Source organism: Nycticebus coucang, chromosome 6 (assembly GCF_027406575.1).
Source record: "Nycticebus coucang isolate mNycCou1 chromosome 6, mNycCou1.pri, whole genome shotgun sequence".
Taxonomy (NCBI): Eukaryota; Metazoa; Chordata; class Mammalia; order Primates; family Lorisidae; genus Nycticebus; species Nycticebus coucang.
The window spans coordinates 116,302,923-116,317,080 of record NC_069785.1 but is presented as its reverse complement, the minus strand read 5'-3'; the positions used below and the strand labels follow the sequence as shown (position 1 = coordinate 116,317,080).

Below are 14,158 nucleotides of genomic sequence, written 5' to 3'. Positions count from 1 at the left end.
AAGGCTCTACTAAAACTTTCAGCACATTTATAACCATGAAAACAAAGAAAATTATTTTTTAACAAGTTCAACACTAAAATTTAGGATGTGAAGTCTCTGAGGGAAGGGAGCATTTTCTTCAGCACCAGAACCTGTGTCTTGGCACCCGGAAGGCAGGTGAGATGAGTTGGCAAACGAGCACTGAGATTGCCACTTGAATTAGAGACATTTTAAGTTTCTATGAAACTTGGGTCAATGCACACAGTAAAAAGAACTCATGGAGTCTTGGTAATGAAAAGCTATCAAACCTAAGAATCCACCTTATATATCTGAACCCTGAGCCAAATTAAAAATAACTGGAGATATCCTAGAGAATTTGCTCACAGCCGAGGTAGGAAAGGAGATCTTGTACAAGAACATGGGCCCGAGCTCAGGAATAACCGTGTGTGGAACCCCTCCCCAGTCTCACTGTGTAACGTTTAAGAAGAACAGAGACCCTTGGCAGGGAACGACTGCCACGGCCCTGGGAGCTTTCCTACTTCCTATCCTTTGTCTGGCCACATTTGCCACCTGGCAGGGTTCCACCATATTCTCACTATTCCTACCCCAACTTAGGCATCTCATTTTCTCTGTCTTGAAAACAATACCATTCAACTTTGAAGGTTTCTAAGTGCTCACAGACACTCTAACCCAAATATCTGGAACCGTATTGATACCTTATTTTACTCACATTTATATCAATACGTTATTTTACATACAAAGTACAGTGTATATAAAACAAAATATGCTATTTGCCTGTTAAAATCTAGATTTTAGGACTGCGTGTGGTGGCTTATGTCTGTAATCCTAGCACTCTGGAAGGCTGAAGTGGGAGGATTGCTTGAGGTCAGAAATTCAAGACCAGTTTGTGGAAGAGCAAGATCTCATCTAAAAAAATAGAAAAACCAGCTGGGCATTGTGGGGGGTGCCTGTAGTCCCAGCTACCTAAGGCTGAGGCACAGGGTTCACGGAAGCCCAGGAGTTTGAGGTTGGTCTGGCTGTCATGATATCACTGCACTCTAGCCAGGGTGGACAGAGCAAGACTCTATCTCAACAACAACAAAGGAAATTTCAGAAAATGAGACCTAGAAGGACCTTAAGAAGCTTTTTTTAATGTCACGTGGCAGGAAATGGCAGGATCTGGGGTTTGCCCCAGAGTCCCTGGCTTTAAGCACCACGCTGACCTGCCTCTCCAAACCTCTGCGAAGCTCACACCACATCTGCCTCTGACCTGGTTCTCAGACTTGCCCTGGCTATCTTAGTTAAGCCTTCAGTATTTCTTACCCCAACTACTATCATCTCCTAACTGCTCTCTCTAAATTTCTTCTCTTTCTTATCAACCCATCCTTCCCCAGAGCTACCACACTGATCAGCGTAAAGTCTGGGTTTAATCACATCATCCTCTGCTTTAGCAGTCTTCAGTAGCACCTTCTTGATTCCTGAATTACAGGGAGACTCTTCACCTTGGCATTCAAAACTCTTCACAGTCTGGCTTCAACTCACAGTTTTCATTTCCCTATACTTCCATTCAAAGGAACCAGTAAGGCGCACACAGGCCACCCGAGCTCATCTGTGCCGCCTCCTCAGCCTTCCTGCGATACCTTCGGCTGCTGCCTCTCCCTAACAAGGTCCTACACCTTAGTGAAGATGGGTCCAAAACACCATCTCTCCACAAAGCCGGCTCTCCCTTCTCCTCCTACAGCACTCACCTTCCTCTTCTGACCCACAGGTTATTTATGATCTTTTCTAATTTTACATCTACAGTGTAATCCTTGCTGAGGGGAGTGACTGTATTGTTTTTTTGAGACAGAGTCTCACTTTGTTGCCCTTGGTAGAGTGCCATGCAGTCACAGCTCACAGCAACTTCTAACTCTTGTGTCGAGTGATTCTCTTGCCTCCACCTCCCCCAAGTAGCTGGGATTACAGGATTACAGCCACAACGCCTGGCTTTTCTCTTGCTCAGGCTGGTCTGGAACTCCTGAGCTCAAGCAATCAGCCCATCTTGGCCTCCCAGAGTGCTGGGATTATAGGTGTGAGCCACCACACCCGGCCTAGGATTGACTGTATCTTACATATATGTCTATCCTCGATAGTACCTAATACAAGTTTACACATCGTAAATCTGCAGTAAAAATCTGTTAAGTGAAACTACATATACGGGCTAGTTATAGTAATGCTCAACATAAGTGAATGATAACAAAATGAAGCATCTTTTTAAAAAAAACCGCTTGAAATAAAGTTAATCCTTAAAAACAGGAAGGTGCTAAAGCATTTTGAGAATCTGGTGGAAGACAGGCAGAAACTTTATAGAAAAACAAGAGTGTAGAGGATAAAATCCTAACTCTTTGTAGTACAGTATGAAAAATGTGTCAAACGCGTTAACAGGCACACACACAGATAAGACCCTTGGCTAAGGCGGCGTTACCTTGGCAACTGTTTGTTCAGCAATGGTGCTAGGCCGACGCTGGCGGCCATCAAGTCTCTGCTCCACCGGAAAACTGCTCCTATGTGATTTCAGGCGCTCCACCAACAAGAAATAAATGGCAGCAAAGTGGTTATAGCTCTTGTTCTGCAAAGACTGAGAGAGAGAACAAAGGCTGAAGGCAGAGAACTGTAATTCAGTGATCTATACCTTCCCTAAAAAAAGAGGAAGGAAATCATGTACTCTTTTTATTTATTTTTTATTTTTTTTTTGTTTTAATGGGTCTTCTGGTAGAGGTCAGAAAACCTGCTAGACAAATTCTAAAAGAGCTGTAACACCGGAAATCATGTATTCTTCAAAGCAGAAAATGCAAGTCTCTAGTATTAATTACACGAAGGATAATACCATTAAATGAATTGACTGGCCCTTCTGCATTAACAGCATCCATTTATTTTTCTCCACTCAGGGAAAAAGCCATCATTGTCCTATGCAGACACTCCCAATGCTGCCATGTGTTCCCATCTCATAACTGTGACTATGGTACAAGGTCAGTTAGCAACCTGCGGCTGGGGCTGTAATTCCAGAGCTTTAACACAGTCCAAACCATTGACAACTCTGAAGTGAGTGATTAAAATCTTTGGGGAACTTTCTGGTGAACGGGCTGGCAAATGACATCTGGATGCTAAGTTGAGAAACACTGTTTCTGTTCTTAGGTAATTTTTTCCTCTTGTTTTTGCAGTTCCACCCTCTTGAAACCTTGAAAATATAGTTGTTTCCCAAATTTTCACATCTCTAGCCTGCCAGCTTTCCCAGGAAACTAAGGCAACAAAACAACCGCTCCTTTGGCTTCTAATTCCACCTGACAGCGTGCATGGGTGCGTGTGGGTCACTCTCAGTGAAAATCACAGGCCAGAGGAAGTACACGCACAGCTGCCCTTTGGGTCTACTTCACGGACGGCACAGAAACACTTCACTGTGCGCACAACGTGCGGAGCAGGGAATGCAGGTTGGTTCCACTTTACAAGGAGGGAAAGGGTACCACGGTCTGGGGCACTGGTCTTTCACAGCAAATAAGGGGGCATTTGATATTCTTGCTTGTTACGCTTCCTCTTGTTTTTTACTATTGTGGAGGTATTAAAAACATGTATACCCTATAAGTGTGCCTACTTTAGAGGACAGAAATAAAAGCCAACAGGAATTTTCCAGGTTCATGACCCCAGTTCTATGACCCCTAATATTTCCAAACTAGGATCCTACAGGTTTTCACCTCCTTAGTTTCTCCAGTCTCCGCCCCACCGGTTTTCCTAAACCTGACACGCCCCCTGTTTGTTCTCTGCTGTCTGCACGGTCACGGTCACGGTCACGTTCCATATAAACGACTCCAGTTCAACCCCTATGTCGAACATCATGCTTCATGCAGGAAAAAACTTTCGGTCTTATATTTATTAAAGCTTCCATCTTGGCCTTTTCTGGATTTTCTATAAATGTTTCCTCTTGAATTTTTTGGTAGACAGAACAAAGAAAGGAATTTAGACATTGAATAAAAGGAACTGTTAGTAGAGTCTGACGTAATCAATAGGGAACGCCAAACAGTCTGCCTAGGGCTGGGGACCCGGATGTCCTAAAGACCAGGATGACAGGTATGAGCGTGAAATCCCAAGTATCTGAGTACAACCGAACCCTGCAATATCTTTCGTCAAATCCCTGAGCACTTTACCTCGATGGTTTTCTGCTGGTCTATTCCAAGGCTGTGCATCAAGCGCAGAACCTGTTCATTGAACTCCCCGATGGACGGCTCGTTTTCTTGCTCTTGTGGATACAGAACAGGCCTCTGCACAGGAACTTCTATGAGCATCCACTTGTGCTCCTTAATCTGAGCGATGGTTAGCCGTTTGCAGGGGTCTAGGACCAACATCCTTCGAATAAGGTGCTCACAATCTATAGAAACCAAAATGTTACAGAAGTCACACAAATCACCTTGTATGTCAGTATTATTTGCTTGACACACATGACTTTGTACAATGGTGCTAATCTTTGTGTCCTCCACTGAAAAGCAGAAGGTCAAATGAATAAGTGAATACATGAAGCCTACTTGTATCTGTCAAGTTCACATGGTGAACAAATAAATACTGAAAGAAAAAAAAAAAAAAACAGGAGAGTGTGGGTCTATCAGATTCTGTGGTAAGTGAACCTTTCTACTGAATTTCCCAACTGAAAATATCTAGACAAAGACTTAGGTTTCTGCTAAAGAAAAGAAACAAGCCTCATTCCCAGGACAAGCAAATAACAAGTTAATCCTTAGCCACATTTAAAGTTGATACACTAAGGCTATGCAAGTGAGGCAAAGAGCTCTCCAAAGGGCTGTTGCTTTTCTTCACATTCAGTGCAGCTGAGAAAAATATGCAAAATATTATTTACTTCTTCGTTACACCAAGAAAATTGTAAGCTAATGCTGCAAATTTCAGCATTAGCTTATTCTGAGCTGACGAGACAGTCTTCACCACTAACCTTCCATCACTATCTGCCAGATGCGGTGCTGAGCGCTTTATACGGATTCACTTATTTAATCCTCACAATACCCCTCAGATAGCAACTACTGTTATTTTCATTTTATAGATGAGAAAACTGAAGCACAGAGAGTAGATAAACCTGCCAACCAAGGTCATGGCCAGTAAGTAGTGGACTGAGTGTGGCTCCAGAGTCGGTGCTCTTTACTACCAAGAGCAGTGGTTCTCAACCACTGTCGTGACCCACAGGAACTGTATTAAAGGGCCGCGGCATTAGGAAGGTTGAGAACTACTGACTAAGAACATTATTTCTACTGTTAGTAGGAGCAAAAGAGTTAAGAATAACAACCAAAAATGAAACTAAGGAGTAAACTTAACTGCTAGCTAGGGAACCGCCCAAGACAGGCAGGGATTATGGCATTTCATGTTAATTCAGCAGTTTTGCCAGTTGGTTTTTAATTTAATTAATTTTTTTTTAATTTTGCAAATTTCATTTAATACTTAGAGTAAAATGTTGTGAATCTGTACCTACAATGTGCTTCACTAAGTCTAAAATAAACCTGAGACCTTCAGAGGTGCAGAGTGAATGGGAAGATTTGCTGCTCTCTATCTGGTAATGTTCTGTGTTTAGGAAGGCTGGAACTTTTCTCAACTACGTAGAGGGGGTTGCTTATTTCTATAGCTTTTAAAATGATTCACTTTATTTGCCATGCAAAATCTCAGGAAAACGTAAGCTTTTCCTTGGGCATTTCATTTGGAGACAAACATGAGAGAGCATCTTTAGGAAGATGAACAGCTTGTTACCTTCTGACATGAAATACGGAATCCGGAATCTTCCTTCTAAAACCCTCTGCCTCAAAATCGGCAGAGTTGGTCCATCAAAAGGCAGCGCTCCACAGACAAGGACGTAAAGAACAACTCCCATACTCTAGGGGAAAAACAATGCAGTCACTTTTCTACTGAGAACTTCAAAAACTCTTTCATAAATATTCCCAGGGCTCTTGAAATCATATAGACTGAACAATTCCTTCTGAATTTATTATTTTCTCAGAATTTGAAAAAAAGAATCTGAAACCCTCACTACTATAAAAAAAAATCTTCTAATACCAAAAGATCTGAATTTGATCATTTTGACTGCTAAACTTTAAATTATTGCTGATACTATAACATCTATCCCTAGAAATTCTTTCCTAGGGATTGTTTTCTAGGTGCTCTAACTAATTCTAGACCAGCAGATGGGGAGAAAATATGAAATACTACTTATGTGCCAAGTACCAGGAGATTCTAAGATAGAAAAAAGTACCAAGCACATGTATTATCATTATAGATGCATTTAACAACACAGCAAAGCAAAGTAATACCCAAATATCCAGCTGTGGTCCTTCATATTGCTGTCCTTCAAAGACTTCCGGGGCTGCATAAGGGGGGCTGCCACACCACGTTGCCAGTAGTTCACCACTTTTAAAGAAATTTCCAAAACCGAAATCTATTGGGATAGAAATAAATGTTACTTTCATCTATGCTCTCCAACTATAGACGTTTCTCTGTAATAAACCTTATAATGTCCTATATTAACAATATCACTACTCTGTGTTGATGGGAGGGCTGGGATAACATCTATTTTGTGATGTTTCCCTAGCACTTAGTACAATGACTAGCGAATAGTACTCAATAAATATTGCTGAATGGATGTGTAAGTGAATAAAGTTTCCTTCGTAAAGACAGTGAGAGATTAGAGAAAGACTTTAAAATAAACCATGTGTTTCTGAGGCTGAAAGAAAATCCACTGCTATGGACAACCACCTTGAATCTGGTAAGCTGAGAATTTCCATTACCTAATGATGGACTGTGAGAGAACTCTTTAGCTTATATGATCTATAAGGAAAACAACAAGGAAGCAAAACTAACTCTAAGATATTCACTTAAACATGACCAAGGGACTGGCTGCTCTCACAGCCATTACCCCAGAGTAGCAAGGCGACTGAACACAGTCTCCTAAGTAAAAACTCTTTGTGGGTCCACACATCCTGTTTTAGCCTTACAGTCCTCTGAACAGCTCATTAGCTATGGTGGCTCTATACCTCAGCCACAGGCCACCAAGCACCATGACTTACCTACTCATTTATGGAATAGCTGTGATACACAGAATGTTCTCTGGAAATACTCTATCAGATGCCTTCAGTATGCACACAAATAATTCCCTGAGCTTTGGTATAAATGGAAGCTTGTGTCCTTTTGCTAAACCTTTACAGTCTTATATTCTTGCAAAGAAGCAAATTCCTCTTGTTCTGTAAGTTATACCCATGCAGTCCTGTGTTGTTAAATGCTCCTGCCTGAAGAACACGGCCTTGGTGATGGGAACGGGCTCTACGCCCAGCTGGGGCGCTGCACTCTGTGCACAGCGAGCTTTACCAGATGCCCCGCGGGGACTAGTGAGCCTCCACTGCCAGACTCACTGGCTGTGACTCTGGGGTCTTAGTTTCCCCCTCTGTAAGGCTGAAATAATAAATATACCTAGTCAGCAGGTTGTTATGAGGGTCCAATGAGTTAACAAAAACTCACATACTCTATTCACCACACGTTGGGACCTCAGGCAAAGCCTTCTCCCAGCTTGCTGACAGGAGAGCTGGTAACAAGCAGCAGCCATGGTGGTACCAGTAACGACGGGCACCGCCACAGCTTCACGGATGAGTGCAGCCTGCGAAGTTACAAGAACTGGAGCGGATTTTCCGTTTGCAAAGTGCTAACTTCAAGTCCTCTAGGAGAGTTATTTAACTTCCCTGAGCCTTAGTTTCTGTTTCTATCAATGTAGGGATTATCCACCTATCCAGATAGCCCCAAGGACTAAACGAGATTAACACGTTAAGGCCTAGCAGGGGTGTCCAACCTGGGTCCAGTGGGCCACATGCTGATTTTGTGAGGACCTTTTTTTTTTTTTTGCTTATCTGTGGTGTTAGGTATCACAAGTCTGCAACTTTCCTTACTGTTTATATTTAATGTGTAGCCCAACACAATGCTAATTCTTCCAATGTCAGCAGAAAAAAAAAAAAAAAGGTTAGATACCCCTGGCCTAGAGCATAGTAAATGTGAAATATCTGCTCCCTTCTCCTTCTGTGAAACCATTATTGCCAACTACCTTTCAGAGAAAGAGGTCCTGAGAGTAGACAGGAGGGTAGAAAAGCACAGAGGGAGCCTAAGGGTTCAGAAGAGAACAGAGGTGCATGTGGGGCAAGAGCCTCAGACAGGCTGACCCTGGCGACCACCACCACGGTCCCATCCAAGAGCTGGAGACCGAGCGGGTGCCAGGGAGTTCTCTCCACAACATGAGCTCCACTCCATCCCACAGTCCCTTTTCCAGAATGACCATCAGAAAAGCCTCAGCTTCCCAATTCCACCTCTAGACTAACTATTCCTATCGAATCCTATTCCACATGGACAGACAGAGATGTAGTGCTCCAATTTTCTACAAAAATCATAGTCTCAAATGAGTCAAGGATGAGATATTTAAACGAAGTTTAAAGAGGAAAATGCTAATTTAACAGTGTATTTGCAGATCCTGAAATAGGTACAATAATAGTCACACTTTAAACCCAACCCAACCCAACCCAATGCCATAATCATAGGATGAGTTCTAGTGCATGTAAGTAGAAGATACTTTGCAAATAGCATTGATAAGTTTTTCTTATTGTTGGGGAATCACTGAGGGTACAGTGAGTCAGGTTATACTGCTTGTGTTTCCTGGGTGAAGTTCCCCTTTTAATAGTGTCTTGCCCCCAAGAGCTGTGTCACACACTGTGGCCCCACCCCTCATTCCTTTCCCCTCCCCCATTCCCTCTCCCTTCACCATGTCCTAGCATCAACTGTCTTCATATCAGAATTGAGTACATTGGATTCTTGCTTCTCCATTCTTGTGATGCTTTACTAAGAGGAATGTATTTCAACACCATCCAAATTAATACAAAAGATGTAAAGTCACCATCCTTTTTAGTGGCTGTATAGTATTCCCTGGTGTACATATACCACAGCTTGTTAATCCATTCCTGGATTGGTGAGCATTTGGGTTGTTTCCACTATTTGGCAATTGTAAATTGAGCTGCTATAAACAGTCTAGTGCAAATGTCTTTATGGTAAAATGATTTTTTTTCTTCTAGGTAGCCGCCCAGTAATGGGACTGCAGGATCAAATGGGAGGTCTAAGTTTTAATATTTCAAAGAGCACTTTATAAAGCCACTTCACCAAACTTCCCCATACCCTGGGAAAATGGACTCAAAGGAGTGACTGGAACAAAGGCTGGTTAGGTGGGTGGCTTTACCCCTTTCTCACCCTTGGTGAGAAGACCATTCTCACTGGTCTCGTCACTGGCAAGAAAGCCAGAGCCAGGCAAGCTTCACGGGCGTAGCTTTACAGATCTGTTCTGTAAAGCTTCCTGTTCATGCACAGAAGAGTGGTGCTTCAACACCTATTTACTTCTATTTTCTGTAGGTAACTGAGGAAAGTAGGAACTTGAGTCTATAGAAACATTAAAAGAAACACCAAAAGACAATCAGGTTTACTATGGTATTACAATGTCGCATACATGGAGGTCTCCTCTAACTGTGTCAAAGCACTCCAAATATTCTGTTTGTAATCATCTGATGAATGGGTTGAGGAAGACTTTGGAGTCAGGCAGATCTGGGATCAAATCCTGGGTTTTCTACTTAGCTATGTACTCTTGATCAAATTATTTAACTTTTTGGAGCCTTGGTTTTCTATTTGAAAAATGGAGAAAATATCTACATTTCATGAAACTGTCATGCACTGATATATAGATAGTATAGATGATGCTCTTGAAAGACACCAGGAGCTCAGGAAAGGGACGCTGTTGTTGCTACTATTATTTTTCTTATCTGTCTTCCTCATCAGACTGCATTCCTTGAGAGCAGAGAATGGGGAATGACAGTTTGTACTTCTAGCCCTTCTAGCTGTCTGCAGACAATAGCTGTTTGATAAAGGTTTTGCTAAATGAATATGTTATTCTTATCTCTTATAAAAGTGCTTCATTATGTGCCAGGAGCTGATCTAAGCTCTCTGACAATGATTTCTTCTTAATAACCCTATGAGGTATCCTTATTTTAGAAGAAAGTGAGGGTAGAAAGTCAAGTTCCTTGCTAGAGGTTATACAGCTGGTTACTCAGCGCAGAACTGGAATAGGAACCAAGTCTGATGATAGAGCCCTCACCGTTAACCACCACCTTTACGTCTTTCCCTGGCATAGTGATAAGTAGCTATTTTTGAACAAGTTAATAATTGTCAAGCTTAAGATGTGGTAATGGAAGGGACTTAAAAATAAAAGCCTTTTTTGGGCGGCACCTGTGGCTCAAAGGGGTAGGGCGCCGGCCCCATGTGCCGGAGGTGGCGGGTTCAAACCCGGCCCTGGCCAAAATCTGCAAAAAAAAAAGCCTTTTTATTTCTTCATAGGAATCTGGGTAATACGTTTCATTCACTCTGTCACTTTCTGCTTAAATGCAAATACTGAAATGAGAGGTGAGCGAGAGGCATGAAATCCAAAAATGCAGGTTTGTTTCTTCTTGTCACTTGTTCAAGTGAAATGAAATATTCACATTTCACATTAACCAAATTAAATCATTCCTTCATTAAACATCTGAATGCCATGCTTGTGTCAACAGCCACTGTGCAAACACAGAACAGAGTCTCACAACAGCACAGTGATACAAGACCCCATGTTATCATCTGACTTTGGAAAAGCACTATGGAAACCAGCACTTGGGCATTCCTCGCTCCCTGCCAGACTCAGATCCAGCCTGGCCTTGCTGGAAGGCAAACATCTTTCCAGTTTGATGTCTTCTCTGATTCTCTGATCTGCGAGTTAATACCTGAAACTCTGGGGGCTCTGCCCCTCAGACTTGTGCTGGCTGTTCCCTGTCATAAAACTTACACCTTACAATGTTGGATTCACTCTGGGTTTTTTAACTTTTAATTTTAAAATACTTTTAGATTTATAGAAGAGGTGCCCTTTACCCAGCTTCCCCTAATGTTAACACTGTACCTAACTATGGTACAATTATCAAAACCAAGAAATCGATTATCAAAACACTGAGTCAATACTACTAACTAAACTACAGACTTAATAAAATCTCACTGCTTTTTCCCACTGATGTCCCTTTCCAGTTCAGGATTCCACATTGCTTTAGCATCATGCCACCTTAATCTTCTCCAGTGTGCGACAATTCCCCAGCACTTCCTGACCTTGAAGAAGACTAGTTATACATTTTGTAGACTGTCCCTCAGCTTGGGAGCGTTTGATCTTTCCTCACGATTAGATTAAGGCTATGACTTTTGGGGAAGAGCATCACAGGGGTGATGTGCTCATCTCGATCCCATCGGGAGTGATTAAGATGGTATGCGTTGGGTTAGAAAAGATACATCAAAACTATATGTATTTTGTTTCCCCTTGAAAGTTTACATATTAGTTCTAGCATTTGCTGGTAGTTCTTGATTGCAGGAACCACTGTGGTGCTCTATTGAGTTTCCACTTATCCCATTTCTTCTACATTTATTTTACTTTAGTTATATATATATATATTTTTTGAGACAGAGTCTCAAGCTGTCGCCCTGGGTAGAGTGCTGTGTCGTCACAGCTCACAGCAACCTCCAACTCTTGGGCTTAAGTGATTCTCTTGCCTCAGCCTCCTGAGTAGCTGGGACTACAGGTGCCCGCCACAATGCCCAGCTATTTTTTGGTGTCGTTGTTTGGCAGGCCCAGGCTGGATTCGAACCCACCAGCTCTGGTGTATGTGGCTGGCGCCTTACCCACTTGAGCTACAGGTGCCGAGTCATATTTTAAGGATATTCTAAATTGATAAATAATAATTCTATATATTAAAATTGATGGAGTATAATGTGATGTTTTGATATATGTTTACATGTGGAATGACTAAATCTTGCTAATTAATAAATCCTCTCTTAGGCGCGGTCCCTCCTCCCCTTTACTTATTTATTTATTTATAGGGCTATATGTTATCAGGAATTTTTATTTTATTCCTAAGGTTATAATTCAATACTACGGCTACTTTTTCTTTCCTCTTAGGCAGAGTCTCATTATGTCGCCCTCAGTAGAGTGCAGTGGCATCACAGCTCACAGCAGTCTCCAACTCTTGGGCTTAAGCGATTCTCTTCCCTCAGGCTCCCATGTAGCTGGGATTGCAGGCGCCCATCACAGTGCCCGGCTGTTTTTTGTGGTTGTCATTGTTGTTTAGCTGGCCTGGGGCATGTGGCTTGTGCCCTAACAACTGGGCATGGGCACCGAGCTGCCTGCTCCTGTTCCAGCTTTGGCCATCAGGAGATAATTCCTACTGGCTCTTGTATTCTTTCAACATGCCCCATCTTTATAGTATTTTATTTTAACCATTTCCTTATCTTTTGGCACCAGATGTTCCAGGCTCACCTTTCCTTTTTTCTTTTTTAATTTCAGATTGATGTGAGGGTACAAATGTTTAGGTTACACTGTTTTCATTTCTAAGGTAAAGTTTAAATTGTAGTTGAGCCCTTCACACAGGTGCACGCTGGACACGCTTGCATTGTGCACTCGAGGTGAGATCCCGCCAACCAACCCCCCCCCTTTCCTTTTCCCCTTGCTAGACTATATTTGTGTTTTTTCTTTAGTGTGGGCACGTAGTTGTTTATATATTGGTTTCATATTAGTATTTAGTACATTGGATACTTTTCCATTCTTGAGATACTTTGCTAAGAAGAATATGTTCCAGCTCCATCCATGTAAACATGAAAGAGGTAAAGTCTCCATATTGGCAATTGTGCACTGAGCTGTAATAAACATTCTGGTGCAAATATCCTTGTGGTAAAATGAGCTTTGTTATTCTGGGAAGACAGCTACTAATGGGATCAAATGGAAGGTTGACTTTCAGTTCTTTGAAATTCTCCATACTCCAGGCTCACCTTTTATTTTCCCTGCCTTAGCCTTGAATCAAACACTTCTCCAAGGAACCCTGGTTCCTTTTACTGAAAAATATTTAGAAACTAAGACCAGGTCCTAGATGTCTCATTAACTTGAAGTACCTACAGCCACAAGACACTCAACAGCAGGTCGTTTGAACTTGGAGCCGGGTGTTTTGGTTTTTTTTTTTTAACTATAATCAATGATCATAGATATTCCAAGGACACAACCGATCAGAAGTTTAATCCAACATAAAATGAGATTTACAAGAAGTAAAGCTGTCATAAACCCAGGAAAAATTCTCCACATTAAATAGAGATGAGAGGTTTTCTACTTTATCCCAGTGCGAGCAGCAGTTGAGAAAGTGAGGGCTTTCCCTTCTCTATATTAGAAGCTATGTTAACACCATCCTTAATAAGTGTATGGGAACAATTAGGATGTGTAGAGTAAATGTCATAAATATGTACCTATATTTGCTTTATGAATCCACAGAATGCGCCATGTGCTCAGCCGCGTCCTGTCCCTTTCACGTGAAGATGACACCAAGGTATGTGCGCCAAGGTCTCACTCCAGGGACGGTTTTAAGATTTCTTGGCATGTTCAGATTCTCTCACCTAGGTCTGTGCAGCCCGATATGTGTATACAAGGTAGGATTTGGGGTAAAGTCTTAACAATACTATGGATGTTTTGGCTCTTGTGGAAATCAACTAGGCCTCAAAAGCTGAGTTCTCTGTGTCTTATCTAAGTTACCAGTAGCAGACCATGGATATGTCCAAACACATACTAGAACTGCTATTATTGTTTTCTGCTCCATATTTTGAAAGTTGACTGACTGACTGACTTCTATCTTCCTGATAACCAAAACCATTATTACTGTCATCATTAAATTACATAAATTATCAGTGCTCAGACATCATTAGCAAAGGGGCAATATTTTAGGAATAACAGCGTCTCGCACAGAGTAAATACGCCGACCCTGAGGATTACCGTCTCACGGGAACCAAGCACAACACAGAGAATTTTGTTGTTTGTTGGAATGCAGCAGATCCAACATTAACGTGTCTATAAATCACTGGGAAAATGCCTAAAGCGCAACGTCTCATTCCACAGGGCTAGGCTTAGGCCTGAGATTCTGCGCACCAACAAGCTCCGCAGTGATGCTCATGCTAACTGATCCCTACGCCACTCTCTAAGTAGCCAGAAACAGAATAAAGCAGAAGCTATGAAAAAGATAGGAAGACGTTAAATGGTTTGTCAGTG

The 14,158-nt window shown here is 42.0% G+C and overlaps 1 protein-coding gene and 1 non-coding gene across 6 annotated transcripts in view; both read right to left on the bottom strand.

The window, feature by feature from the left end:
* Positions 1-14,158, bottom strand: part of SIK2 (salt inducible kinase 2) — a 136,122-nt gene that overhangs the window by 23,559 nt on the left and 98,405 nt on the right. For all 5 annotated transcript variants that reach the window (XM_053593085.1, XM_053593086.1, XM_053593084.1 and 2 more), the window contains exons 5-8: positions 6,309-6,433; positions 5,752-5,875; positions 4,158-4,378; positions 2,444-2,596 (exon numbers count right to left, since the gene is read on the bottom strand). In XM_053593085.1, coding sequence (XP_053449060.1) covers positions 2,444-2,596; positions 4,158-4,378; positions 5,752-5,875; positions 6,309-6,433 — 623 coding nt within the window. The remainder of the gene's footprint in view (positions 1-2,443; positions 2,597-4,157; positions 4,379-5,751; positions 5,876-6,308; positions 6,434-14,158) is intronic.
* On the bottom strand, positions 2,719-2,780 carry LOC128589450 (U7 small nuclear RNA). The gene has a single exon (XR_008381022.1). It is a non-coding gene; the product is annotated as a U7 small nuclear RNA (small nuclear RNA).